The sequence below is a fragment of the Branchiostoma lanceolatum genome, chromosome 1 (assembly GCF_035083965.1).
Source record: "Branchiostoma lanceolatum isolate klBraLanc5 chromosome 1, klBraLanc5.hap2, whole genome shotgun sequence".
NCBI lineage: Eukaryota > Metazoa > Chordata > Leptocardii > Amphioxiformes > Branchiostomatidae > Branchiostoma > Branchiostoma lanceolatum.
The window spans coordinates 29,351,832-29,372,994 of record NC_089722.1 but is presented as its reverse complement, the minus strand read 5'-3'; the positions used below and the strand labels follow the sequence as shown (position 1 = coordinate 29,372,994).

Below are 21,163 nucleotides of genomic sequence, written 5' to 3'. Positions count from 1 at the left end.
TGTAAAGTCAGTATTACAAGTACCAATATCCGCCAAGTCGTTGGTGATTAGAACCTCGCTGCCGTATTCGTTCAAATTGATACTCTTGAATATCCATCGTTGGTCTCGTATGTCGCTTTGGCAAGAAATACGTTGGAACGGGAAAAAGAATCGTATAATCGATGTGACCTTCCAACATTCGTACGTACACCATACGGAAGTTACCTCGTTTTGGGACAATAGAATGAAATTATAGGTGTAAGTCCCTAGCTATCTCAATACAGTAGAGCGTCGTCCTCATTTTTTAGTGAGAAATGGACGACTTCATAAATATTTAGGAACAGTATAGAATGTACGACGTCATGTACATTTTGTACACAAATATACAAAATGTCGCTGTAACGTGGTCGCAGTCTTTGACTTAAACACGAAGATCTAACATGGATTTTAAAGCCTATGTAGTACATTAAATTACGTCATCGGAATGATAGCCAAGTACTTCCGGGTTATTCCCGACTGCACCGGAACCGTTACGGTAGTGATGTTACTTCCGGGTTGCGGACATTGCACAGGTGAACGCAATCATCAGGCTTTCAGACACAAATGAATTGCGTCAGACCAAGTAACGTAGAGGTATTTGTGTGAATATAAAGAGTCGCTAACTCTGCGTGAGAAAAGGGTAGCTTGAAAGAATCCGTAATAGAAAAACGTCTCAGAATGGCGCAGGTTGATGAGAAGATTCCGTGGAAGACCGAGTCGTATGTATCACAGGTAGAACAACATTGGCCACGGACGGGGAGGCACATCTTGGCTCAGTATGACGACAACAGTGTTGTGGTCTACCAAGCGTTCAGACCAGAGATCGCAGAGTACGCTGTCAAGAACCAAAGGTAGGTTTTCGCTTAGTAGGGTGTGGCTGGCGGCCGGGTTTGCATTCGGAAGCGTAACAACCATCACAGTTAAGTCAGTAAATAGGTTGCAATGAATTCGAAGATTTCTCGGCATGTCCATTCATCGCAACCAATTTATACAACAATCAAGGGAAAGTCAGGACATTTTTACAAGTTTTGTAATTTCCAATTCCGAACAAGGCATGCCAAAAATTATACATTTGCATGCGTATATCACAAGTGTGCATAGCCTGATTTCAATCAAGCCTGTAACCGCTCACCGTCCTGTAACCGCTCGACGCCTCCACGGGGAGGGGACAGAAACCCCCGGATAGCTGGAGTTTGCGTTATACAGACTTAAGTGTGCATGGCCACAGATCGATATATTCAGAAGGTTTTCCCTTGTCGCTCATGTTGATTCACGTGGTCCGTTTCACAGGTTCGGCGGTCCGCACTACAAGTGGGAGCGCATGTCGTGGATCAAACCCAACTTCCTGTGGATGATGTACAGATGTGGATGGGCCAGTAAACAAGGACAGGAGAGGGTGTTGGCTGTAAGAATCACGCGGAAAGGTAGGGATATCTAGGGGGAAATACTGCGTGAGGTCTGATAACAAGACTTCTCTACCAATACACGAAAAGTCGAAAATCAAGTTCCTTTGAAACGAAACTTTCTACAAAGGAAAGGCCTATATGGCTAATATGAATCACTCGAAAATATGAGAAATATAAAGAAGCGACGATAAAGTAGTTTTTCCATGAACATCAGTGGCAAAATACAAATAAAAAAGGGAAGCTGCTTGAAAACGGTCTCGTCGTAAAAGTTAAAACGACAAACAAATTCCAGCCAATGAATACTAGTAACACAAAGGTGGTATTGTTGTTTTCTTCACTCTAACATTTTGTCACCATTCCATAGGATTTGATGAGATCTTGTCAAACGCCTACACGCCAAAGACTCAGGGAGAGGCCGGGCTGTCCAAGGCCCAGATAACGGTGCGGTTACAATGGGACCCCGATCACGATCCCTCCGGCAACTCTCTACAGAGAAGGGCCATCCAGTTGGGTCTGAAGGGGGAGGTACGTAAAACACAGGGTCTTTCATATCAACAACTTGTTCGTTTTTTGAGTTCTCGGCAAATTGTGTCTTGTATTGCAAAGCTGTAGGCTTTATATATATATTTTTTTGGTAAAAATTATGCAGATGTTTTTCTTGACGTTTTCAATCATAAAACATGATCATGACTACACCTAGGCGCAACTAACAAGATTTCCACTCGTTTTCACACTGACCTAACAAAGTAGCTGGACCTTTGTTGATATGATTATGTTCAGCTTCATGTCAACGTGTGTTTTACCCATAATCATTTTGTTACAATAGTGAATTGCTACTACAGATTTTCCGTATGTTTCATTTGTGTATGTGATTCTTACTACGTGTTATGTCATGTATCACTATAGACACTCAGCCACTATGCCCAGGACTGGATCGTGAGCATCACGGATATAACAGACTTTGTACATGAACAGCATAACATCCTCCAGAACAGTGGTACTCAGGAGCTGCAAGTTGCTGCCGAGAGAGTGTATCAAGTAAACGACCCTAAAACTAAAGCTCTAATTGGTGTAGAGGACTGGGAGTCGTCTTAGGTTAAGCATACTTGTAGAATACATGTACTGTAAGTAAGTATCATACTGTATTACAGCACTTTAGTATTAGATTTGCCTAGTATCTGTTTCCCAGCTTGTGTCCACTCAGAAATTGCTACCTCATCCAAGGAGGCCTCATCCAAGTGTTTTTAAGCTGGAAACAGATAGACACTAAGCTAACATTAGACATTATTGAGTTGGAAAAATAAACCACTAAACAAGTACTAATGTATGTCTGACAGTGTGGTTCAATGCACTTTCCATCCAACGTCAAAATACTGCAGAATAAATACAGTTGTCTTCGAAATTTATTTATTGGTAAAACAGATTCTAGATTAAGAGCTGCTATGTATACATTTGACTGTTAAGGGATGCTAACACTGCAAACGAATATTCATAACCAATCAATTTAATTTCAAAATCTATAACATACTTGTGTAACTTCATGTACCATAAAATGCGATAACTTTTACATATTGCATCATCAATCATTCATGACTTTGAGGTACAGTGCATATGTTTGTATAATCATTTACCTGTACCAAATGTAATCCGTCCATTGCCACATTGTCTCCAAGTTTATCATACAACATATACAATGCATTTGTCATCTAAATACGCAAATGACAATACAAAAGGACCTCTTTCATCATTCATAACTTTTTTATCAAGAGGAATTCTGACCCGTCTACTTTGTGTCATGACATGTTAGAATAGAATAAAACATTCATATCTAACAACAAGTGTCTTCTGCTTTTTGTATGGCTCCATGGCAAAATAATTTCATGAATCAATGACCCAATGGCCAACTACACACTGTCATTGTCATGACACGGTTTCATTTTCACCACTTCCATGCATCCATTCAGTGGAAGACAGTATCCCTGGAATAAGTTCACACGTAGTGGAATGGAGTCATGGAATCACATTTCAATCATGTCGGTAAAGCAAAGTCAGTATGATAAGTCGGTATGATAAAAAATGCAGAGTCACATGTAGGGTTATTCATTAAGTTGCTGGCTGTTGTTGCTGCTGCATTTTCTTCATGACTTCTTGATCCTGCATGGACATCTCTGTCAGCTTCTTGCCTAACCTGTCGTGGATCTCCAGGTACTTGGCTACACACCTGTCCAGACACACAGACTCCCCCTTGCTGAGGTCCGCCTCCTTGTACTTGGGGGGAATGCACTTCTTCTGACACGCTGATGTCATCCTGGGGATGAAATAGAGGTTAACAAATGTGGCGTGAACCAATAAGGAAACAAATTTCTACCTCCTACCCCTACATACTAGTAAAGTATTAGTAATACAGTCAACCCTAAACTAGTGCCCACCAGGCCAATATGACCACTTTTTGGTGGCTCTTTTAATAGATAATTTTTCCCATTGACATAAGCATTAAGAGTCCTGTCTATAGTGACCATCTGTCCACATAGACCAGATTTTATCGGTCCCCTGAGTGGTCTTCTTGGACAGTTTTGACTGTACTAATACCACGAAAAAGCACCCAGGGCCATGTATCGACATACAACAAGTGACTGTGGCCCTGTTAAGTCACCGCGTCTACCAAGGCAAGATACGCTGCCTTTTCACCGCCGTTGCTCAAGGCCTTAAATTCTAGTATGATTTATCAAGGAGAATTTAAACCCCCTTGATGTTACCACTTACGTTTTTTTTCGGTGCCATTTTGTTCACTCACCTATTGTACATATCTGCCATCATTTCCACCTCTAGTTCTGCAGCTAGCTGCATGGCCTCGTCTTGGTTTATCATACTCGCCATCTCTGCTTCTTTCTTTCGAAATAACGAGCAAGAAATCACAGTAAATGCACCACGCACGTGTTTCTTCTTCAAGCAAGTATGACTGTCATTGAGAAAATGGAAATTGAAAATGGCGGTGAAAAACTCGTGAGATCTGCCGACGAGAGTTGTATCCTGACCAATCAGAGACGACGATACAAAAGTCAGTCTGTTAACCTCTGACCCGCCGTTTTGGCTGTTCCATCTTTTAATGTTTTACCCTCAGCTTGCATTTTAAAATATCATTTCTCAGGTTAGTAATGCAGTTTTATGTTAAATTTTTCCTACAAATTATGAAAATATATATTTTTAGTCAACCATGTGCCAATATTTCCTTATGAATTCATTCTTTGTATCAAAATCATATATATGTTGAAAATGGTAGGGAGGACAGCTATAATTTTACACCGCTTGACACCTTCTGAATGTTTCCTGTATGATTACAATATTTCGTAGCGGTAAATCCCCTGTGGAAAAAGGTTTATTACCTCATCCCGAAGGTTTTGACTCCACCAGTGATGAGTCAGATTAGTTTCGAAAGATAGACTGTACAGGTATGTCTGTCGGATAAGCCGCGTTTTTACTCCGATCTCGAAATTTTGTCGGTCCATTTCCGCCAGTTGGCAAGAAAATGTCTCTTGTGTTGTTTCTTGGTGGGTTGTCAAAAGAGGGAGGGGGGCATAGCGATTTGATGATTCGCCTTCACGAGTTTTGTATCACTGTTTTTCAGACATTCCGATATATTTTTAGGAGTTCATTTCTTCGCCAAGCTAGTGTCGTCAGTCAACAACATTGAACAAGATGGAGGAACAACCGGAGACCAAGTTCTGCAGTAATTGGTGAGATATGTTTTCTTCCCAGAAAAATATTGATGGATTTAGGTTGCAAATTCATACTCTTGTATTTTCAGATGAAACATATTATTGGTTTTTGCGTTTCGGTGCTTTCGCACCGAAACGCAATGTCCTGGCTTTTACCTTCAAGCATGCATGCTTGGTTCAACACTGTGTCGCACACAATAAGACCTTATATGGCAATACGTTCTCAAATCCTTGTATAGCCGTTGCCTTATATGGCAAGAGAGCAGGAAAAGGCACGCACGCCAGATTTGCATGTGACACAGGACGGCGACCGCATGTAAATGCTACAACTGTTCGGAAATATCATTGCATTGTGGTTTCGGACTTTGATATCCTGAAAAATGACCATATTACATCTATTCCACAAGATTGCAGAAGAAAAAAAATGATTTCGTCAAGAAAACGAGCAAAAATCGGCATAAATGATACCATGTAGTGAGGTTATAGCATTACGTCCAGAGTAAATAGTTACGTACCGCAGCTTGGCCGATCTGGCAACGCCAAGCACTTCGGACCCAGAAGATCCGGGTTCGTCTCCGTGCATGGATTTTTTTTTTTCTTTTTAGATATTGAATATCAAAAATATATATTGATATTATATTAATCTATCAATATCATATTTATGAATATCATTTTTTTCATTAATAAATAAAGAAATATTTTATATTTGTTATTTTTAAATATTTATTTAATATATACAAGGCCTTTGTCTTATGAACAGGACTTCATAGATTCCAAACCCGGCATTCGAATTTTTCTGTTCATTGTAATGGAAAATACCGTGCAGCGGCTCCTATGCGCGGTAAGATGATTCTTGCAAAACACTCGCCACTAAACTTCTATCCCCGATGTAAACAGAGGCTCTTGATGTTGTTTGCAAAACAGCGATTCTTTGTTACAGTAGCAAATGCTCCATTGTTCAGTATCGACTTCATTCAGACAACACGGACGTGGAAAGTGGCGCCCCTCGGCACAAAACTATGGGAATTTTCATATGGGAGTTCGCTTCAGCGGGAGTTTTGTTTTTGTTTTGACGGATAAAACGCGAAAACCCACGCCGCTTTCGGCACACTTCCGGGTTCATTGATCGCTAAAATTACGCAAAAGCCACCATCAATCGGCAAATAAATGTATGCTTTCCCGAAAACATCTTTTGGTTTTACATTTTCTTCACCATAATGTTGCTATGTAGTCGATAAAACCGCGTTTTTATTGCGTTTTCATGTGTAACATTTCAGACAAAGAAAAAACTTAGACCGCGATTCTGCTGCCCCATGATGCACTTCGTCTGCAATATTCCCGCCTTCAGCTGCAGCAATAACCAATCAGAGACGCGTAATGCGATCATGTGATGATGATTACGTAACACGCGAAATGCATCTTGGGGCAGCAGGATTTGAACAATATGGCGACGGGTGATCGAAAATGAAATGATTTCGTCAATGCAACGCTGTATTTTGCGGCATAAATGCCGAGAGACGAACTTTTATTTTTATCTCAAAATGCGTTTTACACGTTTGTCTTTGACTAGCCCGGTAGAAATCAAGCGGATCGTCGTCTGGTCCTTCAATATCAAGGGAGTTTGTCAGATATCCTGGCGCGAGGTTCTCAGCAGCGTGACGTTTAAACTTCAAAACGTTTTACTCAAAATTTGAGCGGAGTAGAGGGTTAAGTGTTGACCCCAAATAATGGTAATGTTTTCCCGAAAATTCCTTGAAAATGGAACGATTAAGAAAGACACCAGGACTTCATAGCGTGCCGAATACCGGGGCGTGGTCACATCTTGGAGACGCGCCGAGCGACAGCGGCAGATGGGGGGTGCGCACTTTATTAAGGTTTTTCTGTGAAGTATCTCAGCTGGCGTGATTGGGGTTGCGGTGAAGCCCAAATCGGGGGTGCGCACTTTATTTGGGGTGCGTCCTTTATTAGAAGAAATACGGTAGCTGTTGATTTGTTTGACATTTGGTAGTCATTTTAGATAGAACCTTAGCTGTTATGAACTTCTATTTCACTTAATTACCATAGTGCTGATGATTCAATGGTGCTTTTTCAAATTTTATGTTTTATTGCGTGCCATGTACATAATTACATTGATAGCTTTTATAATGAGCCTATTATACATTTTACAAATAAGCACAAGTTGTAGGCCAAGACCAGCTTTTTCAAAAGCACTTAAGTTAAGTGACGTAACTTCAAAATTGCTTTCCCCAATCTGCCTTTCTCTATTAAAACAGTACTCATTTCCCAAAATGACAATTTTTCTTATAGACTGAACAGCCCTTGAGTGACTTCCTCTGGCAGATTTTACTTCAAGTAAAGGGAAAAGACAATTCACACTTATAAACGTAGCCGAAACGCCAGCTTTTTTTAAAAGCTCTTGTTTGCGTTGCGTTACGAATTATCTGTTTGTGGGATAGCTGTGAACGCTTGGCTGTTTTACTCAGAGTGGTGTCAAATGCTGATTCACTCTGAGTCTGACTTAATCATTGCCAAATGACATGACATCACTTGCTAATCAATTTATAACCTGTAAAACAACTTTATGATTAAACCGAGTATCAGGATTTTTTCTCGTTTTCAAACTTAAGCCTTCTATGGACAACATACGTTGCAGTTCGGGGATTTATTTCTGAACTTGAGAGAAGAAAATATTTATTTCAGTTATGGCAGTTTAAAAATACGGAAGCTGTGACGTTTACTTTCACTTAACTGGTCATGTGATCATAGATTACCAAACACACAAACGTACAGCTTGCAGGTTAAATCACTTAATCAGGCAAATAATATGAGCAGTCACGATGACATCACGGTGTCGCATTGGTTGGCAAAAGGTTTAAAGCAGGTTGTAGTCAAAATATCACATGTAACTTAGTGAATTGATCTGCTAATTTGAATATTAATTGATAATCAGGGCTCCAAGAATATTCAAATGTCATTTTGCCTACCAGTCGCCTCACGAAAACAGTGTAACAGTGGGGATCAACCTCCACTAACTGACCAGTCTAACGGTCCGGACCTTTTACTAGTGGTTAGCGCGTTGATTTCCCAAGCCCTGCGGATCGGGATTGGCGCGGATTCTAATCCTGGGAGCAGCGTACTCGCCCCTTTGGGTTTTTACGCAAGGATCACTCGTATTTATTTCATTTTAAAAATTACAACCTTCCTTAACAACAGTATCACTTTTCCCTGTATTTTAGCAAACGAGACATTCCAGCCCAGAATTTTGTCATGCACCAGTCCCACTGCCAGCGGAACATAGTGCTGTGTGACCACTGTAAGGAGCCTGTGCCTCGTACTGAGATGGAAGAACACTTTGAGGAGACCCATGCCCAGGTATCACACCTATGTTTCTATACATCTGTTTTTGATCAAGTCTAAGTGACAATTTTCTACCATCTAAATTTTCTAAGATCACAAAAATACAGACAAAAAATTTGAAGAAAAAGTATCACTTTACAAGACTAAATTTTTGTAATGCCATAAATGGTCAACTTTTTATGTTTAGTCTACTGGAAACAGCTTGCAATATACATGTAGGGAAAAGGACTTGAATAATGCACATTGCAGTTCTGTATTTTACAACTGTACTTTGCCCTGAAGCTATGATGAGTCTGCTTACCCACACCCAGTAGTTTTGGCATGCATGTCTAGGGAGTGACAATGATCTGTATATGACATTTATATGTGAGTCTTATCAAATGCATGACAAGTATGATTCAGGCTGTATATGACATTTATATGTGAGTCTTATCAAATGCATGACAAGTATGATTCAGGAAGAATATTCAGATTATATCTTGAGTGAGTCATATGTGATGTTGATCAAATGGGATAGAGAGAAAATTGATACGTTCCCCATAAACATATCAAAGTGAAAAAATATTAACCAAAACATTTATGTGCAACATAGAATTCCAGTCATGCACATGGAATAGTCTGACTATGAATAATTGTACCTACAGGTCAAATGCAAATGTGGAATGTCGGTGGAAAAGTGCAAGTTGGAAGAGCATGAGGTAAGTGAGATCCTATGCTTTATTTTTATTTATTTATTGGTTCAGCATGTAAATGCCAGGGTTGCCCAACTAGCCGTAGGCTATTACTAAGGGCGAACCGATGTGCTGCCATAGGACTGTAGGTTTTGAACCACTCACACCCTATGCTTTAAAGTGTGTGACATGCAGCATTCAAGTCCCAAGGAAAGTGACACAAATGCCTTTCAGGTAGGACATGTTGTTGGTTAGTTGCACTCTTTACTTTAGTAGTCTACAATTTTGTAGACTTCTACATCTTGTAACTGCAAAACCTTTAGTTACAAATAGAATAGCACATTACAAGTAATCGGAAACCTAAAATCAATTCAGCAATTGTTTTGTAGGCTTACAAATTAAGTTAGTGTTCTGATTTCTGGAATTTCTCCACAGTAGTCAGTAAATTTAGGATTGGAGATTTCTTAGTTAGAATGCTGCTAAAACTACTTTTAGTGCTATATACTTTCTAATGTTATGATTAATAACATTCTATTTTTTCATATCTTATGTAGACTGATGCATGTCCACTGCGATCAGCCCAGTGCCAATATTGTGAGATAGACCTCTCCCACAAGGACCTCGCCTCCCACTTAGACTACTGTGGCACCCGGACTGAGGAGTGCTTCAAGTGCCACCAAAGAATCATGAAGAAAGACGAACTGCAACACGAGGCCTCCAACTGCAAGTACCCCGAACCCAAGCCGCTGATGAAGTCAAGTTCGGAGTCGTCGGTCAGAGATCTCCCGTCCCACTACCAGTACGGGATTTTCAATCGCTACGCCTCCGAGTTTGACATCCCCATGGACTCGGACTCGCCCTTCGATCTAGACCAGCCAATCAGGTCCGTCGACTCCGACCACTCCTTGATGGTGAGATCACGCGGCGCCAGAGCCCGCATGGCCAACCAGGGGCCGACGAGAAACCGGATATCAAGCGATAGAGACGTTTCCATGCCGGTGCCAAGGAGTGTTGTGCAGACGAAGAAGGGCTCCAAGAACAAGTCCACCAATGTGAGCGCAGCACGAGGCCGCGACATACCGCCCAGACGGGGCTTGCAGACCAGGGACAGGAGAGGCTCAGGACACAGCGATGGTAAGATGCAAACCGGCTGTGCAACCTCTTTTATAATTGGGCATTACTGTAAATCTTTTTGCTATGGAAGGGGGAAGGAGGTTATTGCAGTGTTTTAAGTTCATGGTTGAAACAATTCCGTAGTACATGCATTGGAAATGCAGTTTCGCAGTGTCAGGAATTTGAGATGGAATGTTCACCTCAAAAACTTAAAACCATCACAAACATCTCAAAATTTTCAGTATTCATATACAACTGTATGAGGGCTTGTGAATTCTTATTTTTCCCAGCATCAAACACATTTACTAGTAATGGAAAGAATAAGCATATGTTGCAGGTTATGTGTATGTATGTACATGTATCTCAATACCAGGCATTTTATTTGTGTGGTACTCTTGGTTGTTCATGATTTTCAAATAGAAAAAAGAGATTGTCAACCATGTGAAACAAAATTCTCAAACTGAATTTCATCTTTAGACAAATTGAATGAAACCAGGAAATTGTTGACAGTTAATTAGAAACAGATCTTCTTGCATGTAATATGTTTTGACTTTATCCTATTCTTGACCCTCCCAGATTCAGACCCAGACTGGGTCCTAGCAAGACACCTAGCCCACGACCTGTCGGACCCTGATGACCACGAGTTGGACTCTCTACTGGGGCTTGACCGCTCCTCCAACAACAACAATGGTGTGCTGTACACGGGAGGCCTGATGCACAGTCCACCCCAGAACAGGACACACCACATGACAACAGCTGTTACCAATGGGGGTACAGTGTACTTTGGTTACATGTCAATACAGCACAACACAGCAGCATCATATACATAATTTTAATATACCATTGTATATATACCATATACATCAAGTCCTGTCTACTATGTCCGCAACATACAAAAAGTAGATCAAAAAGTGGGGGCCCTCACCCTGAATAAATGTAAGTAGCTCTTATTTGGGGGCATGAATTTAATTATACGTGTTTAACCTTCTAGCAAGATCCACCAAATTTAGCAATATTCATTCTTTTGAACATCAATAGGTGTGAAAAATATGAGAAAGAAAGAAGCTACATCTGTGATCAGAGCTTTGTGCATCATTTCTTTTCTGTAAAGACATTTCATCAGGGCTGGTCTTTCCAACAAGTTTTTTTGTTTCTTTGCTCCACAGATGACACTGCCATCCCTTGTGAGTTCTGTCAGGACCTGTTTCCTATTGACATCTTAATAGAACATCAGGTAAGGAATTTGAAGAAAACGGTGTCAAAGAATTGGAAAAAAATGCTGTATGTTGGAACACGGTGGTCAAAATGGCCTTGATTTTTCCTAACTTGGAATTCATGAATATTGATAAGGACTTGATGTCAATCACTCCTTTCATTATTGGCAACAGTAGCTGATTGGTTCACACCTTTGCAGGCGGGATCCAGATTTGTTTTGGTTACACCAAGCCGTGTAGAATTTTCCCCGCGAACTTGTCCTTTTCAAATGCGTGCCTTGTCTCCGCCCCCATTGTTCTCCGGTTGGCACATGAACAATACCCAAGCTATCATGTCAGTTATTCCCACATTGAAGCTTCGCACAGATACCATCGTTTCAATTCTTTCTGAGCTATATTTTCGTCCATCTTACCTCACAAAATGCGAGAGCTATAGCCACTAAGAAATAGCAATTTCCGCCGTAACTCACAGCCATTCCCGGGTCCTAGATTCCGCGCCCAACGCGCTGGGTAAGGGGCCCAACTCGCCGAAATGACAAACAAAAACCCGGCATTTCCTACGTACATTATCTGCGCCTAGGTTTGAACACACACTCAAAATCAACGAAGTCAAATGTTCCTATATTAGACGAATCCCGTGTGGAACCATGCGACCCGATAACGTAATGCTCCCCTTATTTGAACATGGCGTCTTTGATTAGGAACTCGTGAACCGGTGTGCCTGACCCTGTACCGACACAGCTACTCATGATAAATAATCAAAACCTACGTTTTCCGATTTGATTACACATTCTTTCTAGTAACAAACTCCTTACATTTTCTAATTTTTGTAATGAAACGAGGTCACAGTGCGTAATTCAATACGCGTGGTAACAGCGCACACGCCAGCGTCTAACTGATGCGCCGAATGTGTCTGTTTGCGCCGACATACACAAACCGACAATCTTTCTGGCGGCTTTGGTTATAAAAAGTGCGTTCCTATAAGGAGGAGTAAATTGTAAATTGTAAAAAAGATACATATTAGTAAATGAAATGCTGGGAAACATGGAGGCTGAAGACAGTGTTTTTCTTTATCAGCTGAACTGAATTAGACCGGAAATTCCCTTTGTTTACAATTACCAACGCCATGTCTGTTTTCTCAACCTCCTTAATGTAACATACTTGTGGGTCTCAATCGGCACAATTTTTTTACATCATTTCACCCATGTGTCTTCCAGTCCCAAAAATGTACCGTTCGGGTGTTTTTAATTTAAAGGTGTGCGAAGTTTCTGTCTGTACAAGTCGGTCACCCGGTCGATTTATACAATCATAACAATGTTTCAATTTCTCGTGCCGACAAAACATTTCATGAAATGTCTCCTATGAAACTTTAATAATACCTAAGCGATTTGCTTACAGTACAACTTAACGAATAAACGATCTTTTGATGCTTTCTTGAGAGGACTGAATAAGAATTCACTACTGAGGTCTTTGGTAGTTGAAAATAGCGGGCAATTATCTCGCTTGGCCCGCTCGACGAATACAATGGAAGTATTTCTCACTCATTTGCATCTGGCTTGTGACAGGGCCTAGCGAAATCTTCTGATCTTCGCCGTCGCCTTCATTATACTGGCCAAACATTTCCTTTCTACCACGTGTAGTATCTGAACAAAGCGAACCCTTCATATTCTGGCCCATATCTTTTAATCTACAAAGGATAATTTGACAAAATTCTCATGATCGAAAGAACGAAACCTCGCCGCCATTTTGATGACGTAGTCTATTTGTTCCATGGTGGCTCACGGGAGATAGGGACGGAAATGTGACCCAAAATTCTTTAAAATTCCGTAGAATGATTTTAGATTTTAAAGACATCGTCTAAAGTTTCATAGAAATGAAAAATTATTGGTATAAACATTGACAAGGACTTCAACTAATGTTTAGTACGTAAATCAGAAAAATATCCTTTGAGCAGCGGCTACAAAATTGAAGTTCAGTCACCGGAAGTAGCTTGGCTTACGTTCTCCTGATTAACGTACTATTTTTAACGCAGTGTATAGCTGTCACTTTTATTCGTACATGTATTTGAAAAGCCAACATATCGTCTTTGTAGGTACTTCTTGCTGTTTCTTGACACGGCCATCGGTTCATGCGTTATTTTGAGATACATTTTGTACTGTGTACTGGTATAAAGCTATGAATGCAGGGTCGCGGTGGGCACCCCGCGGTGCGGTGGGCAGAGCAGACATGAATAGCGTTGCGGAAAAATGCATAGCAATTGGACCACCGTGGAAAGAATATCATGACACTGTGATGCTGTCCTGTATAGTTGCCTTTACTATGTTGTCTTATATCAAGGGTCATCTGTTGTCCTTGCTGTTTTAACGTCCTTCAAAAATGTAGATAGAGTTAAGGTTAAGGTTAAGGTTAAGGTAGTCCCATAGCCGTTTTGAGGACGTAGTGGATTGTTATCCTTTCCCAAGGACATAACTTCTAGCCAGAAATGAGAATAATCAAACCTGTGAACTCTCAATCTCAAGCCTAGCCATTCAAAGGCACACAATGTAGGAGAATGTAGGAGAAAGGACATTGTAGCAGATTGAACATCATATAATGATTCTTGATGTATTTCCTATCCTTACAGTCTGGCTGTAACCCATACCTATCCCATGCACCTGTGAAGTACGGAGGTAATCTGACCGCCCCTAGTACACAACAACCACCTGCAAACCAGGGGGACAACAGGGACAGGCAACACGCCGGGTCTGGACACCCTGCTGTCATGGACAACTTGGGATATTCCTCTGTGGAAGACAGGTGAGACATAGAGCAGTTATGAAGATTTAAGAAAACAGCTCATTGTTCTTGGATTCTAACTGATGTTGCAATTTTTCATTCTCATTCAAACATTTGAAAATCAGACTAGCATTTTAGTTTTCGATATTGTAAAGGTTAACCATATAGTACATGTCATATAGCTTCATAGCAATTTAATTTTTTGTTATCAGACACTTCTTTGTAATGTCAACATCACCACAGGCCTGAGTAGTCAACTCAAAACAAATGTTACAATAGATAATTAGATAGTGCTGGTTTCTTCTTCTTTATATATGCCAATACTTCATCCTGTGAATTGCAATATCCCTGTGTAAACATTTGTTTTGTTTGAAAGTGTTATCCTTAAACTGAATGTTTTCTTGTACTTTCAGACTGAGGAGCATTCCTCTAGACCCAAGTGAGTTTTAGGGCTTGATTATTTGTGAAAACTTAAATGAAATGTCTCAGAATACCTGTTGCAGCTTTATCAGCCTCTGCTTGGAAGCATTTCTGAACTTATTATTGATGAATCATAATCAGTTTTCTTGAGATGAATAACATCAAAATATAGTCACTCAAGTATAAATGAAACAAAGTTTGTCATCTACTTGATATAACATGTTGTGGTCAAGTAAGTCCATTGTATACAAAGTGAATGCAACTTTGTTTACAGAAGTTGCATCTAAAACAAACTATGTGTATTCTGCTTATTTAGTACCAGTACCAGTACCAGACAATGACTCTCCTATGTTGCCGTGTGAGTTTTGTGGAACACTACTGCCCGCAGACTTCCTCATACAACACCAGGTACTTATAACAGCTCTGTCTTATGACCTGGGGCTACTACTTCCCTCCTTACAGTGCCAATACCACTAAAATACAACATTCAACTATTTTAAGTATCAGTCAATAATCCTACATGTTTGTACACAATATACACCCTTCTGGTGTTATTGAACTTTGATTATTACAAATCATTCAGTACTTTGGTTGTGTGTTCTTGATTCGTGCCTCCAGGTAATCAAATTGAATTCCTTTGATGACATCACAATAAACACAGCACCCAGTTTGGATCCTGGCACCGTGGCTCGTAAAAGATGCTCTTGATAAAAGTAAATAGTGCATAATCATAGTAACAGATATTATACTGTTCTCAAAATATTGTACTGTTCTCAAAATAGCATCTTTTGCAAGCTGCAGTACTAGGTTCCGAATCTGCTGCCGTGTTCACTGTCATCGAAGGTTGATTACTGCATACTACTACTACAACCACATATACATGTACTTGCCTTAGGGCATCTGAGGGTATGTCAATAACCAAATGCCCTCAGTATTTAAAACATTAAACTTTGGACTGTTTTCCCCTACAGTCTGTTTGTCAGATGGATGACCTGAGGTCAGAGGCACCCACACCACGTCCCCCTCCACAGCTACCCCCCTCTGTGGCACCCCCTGTCCGCAGACACAAACCCTCTAAGGACCAGTATTCCGACACAGGCCCAACACGACGGGTCAAGAGACAAGGTGAGATTATGCATCAAGCATTCACAGTCTCATATCTATTGAGTTGACAGCTGTTATGACAAAAAGGTCCAGTTTCAAACTACATGTATATGTGTTTTCTGTGCATTCCAAGAAATGCATATGTTTATCCCCCTTCACAACATTTTTTGTTACCTCCTAGATTTTCTTGTTGCAATGTATTACCTTTTACCACTCTCTGACTCATTGTCTGAATCATCATTTGATTTTTAATATATTAACATTTTACATACAGTTTTAGAATTTATAAACAGTGACTTGTTACCCCTTACTGTATTTACTTCAATGTGTTTTGTTTGTCTGGATAGCATGGCTCACATACATTTATAACAGCTTCGGTTAGGGACATAAAGCCAGCAGTCTCGTGTTTGAGGAGAGCCACACCTCGAGCACATAATAGAACTCACTACACTTATTGCAGGGTGCGAAATACTTTTTTGAGCCAGGTTGCCCATGTTGCAACCAAGGGCAAATGCTAGGTTGCACATCCAAATTTCAGGTTGCTCCAGCAACATACACCGATTTCTTCAAATCAAGCTCGTATGTAGCGTATAATACTTCTAACATTTCAAAATATATATTAGATAGTATTGTGTTCCCATTGACCTAACAACATCTTGTTTAGCTGAGGGCAGTGTGTTTTTGTCTTTTTCAGCTCAAATTCCACGATCTATGAAGGGTTTTGGATGGTTTAAAACGAAAAAGTGTTGAAAAGAGAGTGACACTGTGTTTTTGTGAGCTTCCAGGGCTCCGATTGAAATCTTTGGCTCAAAATATAAGGTTGCACACTGCGCTACCTGGGTTTGGAATTAACTTGCACCAACCGAAATCTTGTTGCACTGTGCAACGTGCAACCAGGTATTTCGCACCCTGCAGAAAAGAGTAGGAGAGGGGTCCATCCCGGTGTGAGTGGATCAAACCTATCAGTCTGGTCTTACGTAGCTCGTATCTAGGGTACAGAACTGTTGTATTACGCTGGTTTTGCAGTTATGTAGAACAAAAGTGATATTGAAAACAGTTATTTTGACATAAGTTTGGTGTAGGTTTTTAAGACTGCACTCTTTCTTTTTTCTTCAGGTGACCCTTCAGCATCATTTCTCTCCTTCGGGGACTCTCCAGCCACCAATCACCGCGTCAAGCCCGTAGGACCCAAGAAGAACCCTGGGGGAACACGGCCAGGTGCCACCACCATCACTAACCACTTCACCAACCTGCACCAGGAAAAAAGCAGCACCAAATCATCGTCCAACGGTAAAACTGGGCAGTCCTCGGGGCCCCAAGAGGAGGGCGGGTCGCCAGAATTCACGCCACGTTATCGGGCTAACAGTGCGGCGAGAACAAGGAAGACGCTAGAGGCGCTCCTACAGGACGACAACATGGCCACGTCTGAAATTCTGGAAAAGATGGAAGAACACAAGGGACAGAAGGGGAGGAAAGGGGCATGGGGAGAAGAAACAGAAATAGATTTAACCATGGATGAACCAAGAGGTGAGTGAATTACCGTAAACTCTACTGGTGATATTTCCTGTCTATATCTACTGGTTATCTGTTTATATCTACTGGTTAGCCAGTTGAAATTTCTTTGCAATATATAAAAACAGTCAACTGCAAATGCTGCAAAATATCGACAGTGAAATATTGCTGCAAGTTTTGTTTCTGCAATCAATGACCATTATATATTATATATTATTCCTAGCATATTGATAAATCTTGCCACTAATTGTAGTAGTAATGGAACACACAAAATTTGAAGACATTGATGTATGAGTTTCTAATTTCTAACATTCTTCTTTCATGAAGTGAAAACACAGCCTAAAAACAAGCCGCCTAGAAGGCTAGGTGGACCCCAGCAGCCTGAACCTATGCCTGGGTACCAGGCGAGCTTTGCCATGGGCCCTGGGGCATCAAGGTCAACCAAGGTCAAACCCGCAGTCAAGTCTTCCTCAAGGTTAGTCATACTGTAAATCCATTTAATATTGCTGTTGGTAATTTTAGCGTCCGGGAGGGAAAGGGAGTAGTTCATGGCATTTGATTTTAACGGTGGGAACAAACTCGTCGTTGGCGTTAGCTCGTGGCCGAGCATTGTATCGTTGTCAGATTGACGGCTGCCTTTCTCAAATGTTAGTAATCAAACATGATGACATTTTAGCATTTGACAGGTAACTGTTAAAGTAGCTAAAATGAAGTTACCGTTAGCAAATCAACAGCAGTCTTTTGTTTCCTCTACTAATACTAAATAATCCTTTTGTCCCATTTGCATGAATCTTAGCTTGGAATTTCTGGAAAATCAGGGTATCTTTGTAACCTAGCTTTTTCCTAATGACCTGTTAACGTCCTTGTTCTCTTTTTCAGATCTATATCAAGTGAAGAAGGTGCAGGTACAACCAATGGCAGGAGAAGGACTGACAGTAATGGTGCCAACAGCAGACCTAAGGTATGCTACATAACAATGTACCCTCCATGCTATACAAGCTTTACATTGTACATCTGTCACACATGGCAATAGCTGCTGAGTTTCTGCTGTCTGTCATATCTGATGTACAACTGATATACAACTGTCATATCTGATATACAACCGTCTGCCATATCTGATATACAACTGTCTGTCATATCTGATATACAACTAGTTCTACCGTTGATGAAGGTTAGACATCCAGGTGATAAGATACGCCAAAAATAGTTACTCAAGCAACTGGATAGAATTTTGAAACAGTCAGACGATTCAGACAGCAGATAAACGTCTGACTGTTTCAAAATTGTATCCAGTTGCTTGAATAACTACTTTTGATGTAACTAGTTCTACCACCTCTGAATTCTGCTTTCTGTCTCTAGTATTCCCACAACTCTGACCTTTGCAAACACCATGTTCCCACCCACACACTTCCTGCCACTCGATTGACACTGTATTCAAATACGTGTAACTACAAACACACAAGAACACAAACATCCTGACACGCTGAAAACAGCGGTAATCAAACATCTTATTTTCATAGTGTTTTTGATCTGTTGTGTTAATCTTTCTTATGAATATCTTAAGATGAAGTTGTTTGTTCTTGTGTTCCAGGCTGGCCAATCCACACGCAGAAGGATGCGTCACGATGAAGTCTAACCAAGATACATGAAGTGTTGCAGTTATTTCCACCAGAAGGCTTAGTGATGTGGTCAACCTGCACTGTCTGTAGTAAAGCCTCAATGTGACTGTTGTAAATTTCTGTACCTTATTGTTCACAGGCATGCTTAGGAATGCTGTGTGTTCGTGAGTGATGAATCCTCAAAAATGACAAACACAAATATAGAAAACATAAAACCAGGTAGCCTGATTGAAGATGTAATGATGCAGAAACAATAATTCATAATGCGAAACAATCAGAATGTTATGTCAAGTGTCTAAGCTTGAGGCATTGAAAATGTAATGTTCCGATCATAATCTTAATTGCATTATTATTTTACTGCATGGAGTCCAACTACAGAGTAAAGACTGTTGGACATCAAATGGCCACAGTTGCTAGAAAAAGAAAGTGAAAAATGAAAATGGGTGATTACTTATTATTAACCTTACAAGAACCAAAGACACTTGACTCTTCAGTCAAGAATTTGAAATGGATTTTGAAATAATCTTTTGTAACTATACAAGGTCCATGTATATGTCAAGTATCAACTAAGTAGCAAACTTCACAAGTATGGTGCCTCCACTCTTGTACACAAGACACAAAATGAACAAATAATTTTGACATACACATAGGTGGTGCTTTTAAGACAAAATGCTCCAAATAAAAGTGAACTACACAATGTACAATGATTTTTGGTGAAAGTTTCTATTTCAGTTAGACAAATGTATATCAAAACATATGATTCACAGTCTTCCAGTCCCCCACATTTAAGCATCCAAAAATTATTCAATGGCATTTTGTAGAATTTCAGTTCTGTACAGTTCTCAAGTTGTTGTACTATTCAATAATCTCAAAATGTAACGTCCTTTTGAAAGATGGCCTTTGATCCGGTAGCATACCTCTGTTCTACAATCAACCCGAAAACAGTTTCAAAAGTGACATTCAGGATTTCTTTAACCTTTATTACTCTAAGGGAGGGTGCTGCACTGCCCAAAATGTGTAGAGATTACATTGGGAACAACTTCAAACAAATTGTCCACTTGAAAGTTCATGTGTGTTGGTAGAAGTCATTTTGAAACAAAGATGAACTGTAAATTGCTAACACAAAAAAATCTCCAGTCTTTGTCAAGGAATTAGCAATCCACTGACATCACAAAAGCAATGTATTGCTAATTTTCCTTGACAAAGACTGGAGCTGATCAGTCAAAAATTTGGGTTGGCAATCTACAGTTCATCGTTGTTTCAAAAAAAATTGTTATACATGTACAGGGCCTTTGATCTAAGGGCTTGTGTCTCCCAATCTATTTCTTTCATTGTTTGCAACCAATCAGATTCCTTGTATCAAGGACAATATGAGGCAGCCAATCAGATGCCTTGTGTCAAGGAAGTATAGCAATTCGGATTTTATTTCACACAGCACATATTTGACATGACATAGCCAATTAGAGGACATGTTTCATCCAATGTTTTAGATTGTACAGGTCTTTCTTGTTGCTTTGATCACAATCTTAGAGTGGAAAGTTAACTTAAAGATACTTGGGAATTAAGTATACTTTTTATCAAATGCTTGCCAAAATATATGTATTGTTAATCTTTAGAATGCTTTTAAAACTACCCACTTCTTTTTGGATGATTGTTTTCATCTCTACTAAAATACTAGTTAGTAGAAGATATGTATGATTATTTTAACATGATTTTTTAATATGAACATCAATTGTGAACAGGCAGTGCCATTCCACTTGAAGAGTTCATTGTAAAAACAATTTATGTTGCAAACTGGGAGGAAGTTACACTTTGATGTACATATCAATGTAGAAAATACTGCCTATTAATATTAACATCTTAGTGCTTAAGTATGCTGTTATTGTATATTATTAGACTGAGATGGATTGTCAAAAATGTGGGAATAAACTGACTATGAATTAAACCATTTTACCAAGATATGATTTTTGACTCCCAACCAATTCGTTCCATTGTTGAATAGTATGAAAATTGAACCATTGGAAATATCTGTCATTGAAATCAAAACAACCGGCATATTTTGTCAATACAGTAATCTCCAAGCATATCTAACTGTGGCAAAGACCGTATCCAACTGGCAAAAGGACTTTTCGTAGCTACCCAAGTGAAAACTGGATACAGTTGGATACGGTCTTTGCCACCGTTAGATCTGCTTGGAGATAATCAATAGAGTGAAATAGTAACCAGAATTTTCAGTGA

At 40.0% G+C, this 21,163-nt stretch overlaps 3 protein-coding genes across 6 annotated transcripts; 2 read left to right on the top strand and 1 right to left on the bottom strand.

Moving 5' to 3' along the window:
• The first annotated feature begins 57 nt into the window (after nt 1–57).
• LOC136447494 (uncharacterized) lies at nt 58–3,437 on the top strand. Its single transcript, XM_066446484.1, has 4 exons — nt 58–869; nt 1,309–1,442; nt 1,789–1,949; nt 2,331–3,437. The coding sequence occupies exons 1-4, from the start codon at nt 697–699 to the stop codon at nt 2,517–2,519; spliced, it is 657 nt and encodes a 218-aa protein (XP_066302581.1). The 5' UTR covers nt 58–696; the 3' UTR covers nt 2,520–3,437.
• On the bottom strand, nt 2,815–4,328 carry LOC136447498 (mitochondrial import inner membrane translocase subunit Tim10-like). The gene is made up of 2 exons (XM_066446495.1): nt 4,219–4,328; nt 2,815–3,732 (listed from the first exon to the last, which is right to left on the bottom strand). The coding sequence occupies exons 1-2, from the start codon at nt 4,299–4,301 to the stop codon at nt 3,528–3,530; spliced, it is 288 nt and encodes a 95-aa protein (XP_066302592.1). The 5' UTR covers nt 4,302–4,328; the 3' UTR covers nt 2,815–3,527.
• Nucleotides 4,329–4,549: 221 nt separating this feature from the next.
• Nucleotides 4,550–20,870, top strand: LOC136447474 (TRAF-type zinc finger domain-containing protein 1-like). Of its 4 annotated transcripts, none has more exons than XM_066446442.1 (15): nt 4,550–4,572; nt 5,050–5,158; nt 8,377–8,512; nt 9,142–9,195; nt 9,723–10,302; nt 10,858–11,052; nt 11,448–11,515; nt 14,119–14,291; nt 14,684–14,709; nt 15,007–15,098; nt 15,662–15,815; nt 16,911–17,321; nt 17,634–17,781; nt 18,186–18,267; nt 18,898–20,870. In XM_066446442.1, exons 2-15 carry the CDS (start codon nt 5,121–5,123, stop codon nt 18,940–18,942), a joined length of 2,202 nt encoding a protein of 733 aa, XP_066302539.1. In that variant the 5' UTR covers nt 4,550–4,572; nt 5,050–5,120; the 3' UTR covers nt 18,943–20,870. The 4 variants fall into 4 exon arrangements, with proteins under 4 accessions (XP_066302539.1, XP_066302548.1, XP_066302557.1 ...); XM_066446451.1 differs by lacking the exon at nt 4,550–4,572 and adding an exon at nt 4,735–4,873 and having other exon boundaries at nt 5,070–5,158; XM_066446460.1 differs by lacking the exon at nt 4,550–4,572 and adding an exon at nt 4,735–4,873 and having other exon boundaries at nt 15,013–15,098.
• Nucleotides 20,871–21,163: the final 293 nt, after the last annotated feature.

Coding starts and splice junctions, on each gene's coding strand:
- LOC136447494 (XM_066446484.1), top strand. CDS start 697: ATGGCGCAGGTTGATGAGAAGATTCCGTGGAAGACCGAGTCGTATGTA. Junction 870..1,308: donor TACGCTGTCAAGAACCAAAG/GTAGGTTTTCGC, acceptor TCCGTTTCACAG/GTTCGGCGGTCCGCACTACA. Junction 1,443..1,788: donor TGTAAGAATCACGCGGAAAG/GTAGGGATATCT, acceptor ACCATTCCATAG/GATTTGATGAGATCTTGTCA.
- LOC136447498 (XM_066446495.1), bottom strand. CDS start 4,301: ATGGCGAGTATGATAAACCAAGACGAGGCCATGCAGCTAGCTGCAGAA. Junction 3,733..4,218: donor ATGGCAGATATGTACAATAG/GTGAGTGAACAA, acceptor TTTCATCCCCAG/GATGACATCAGCGTGTCAGA.
- LOC136447474 (XM_066446442.1), top strand. CDS start 5,121: ATGGAGGAACAACCGGAGACCAAGTTCTGCAGTAATTG. Junction 15,099..15,661: donor ACTTCCTCATACAACACCAG/GTACTTATAACA, acceptor TTTCCCCTACAG/TCTGTTTGTCAGATGGATGA. Junction 15,816..16,910: donor ACGACGGGTCAAGAGACAAG/GTGAGATTATGC, acceptor TTTTTTCTTCAG/GTGACCCTTCAGCATCATTT.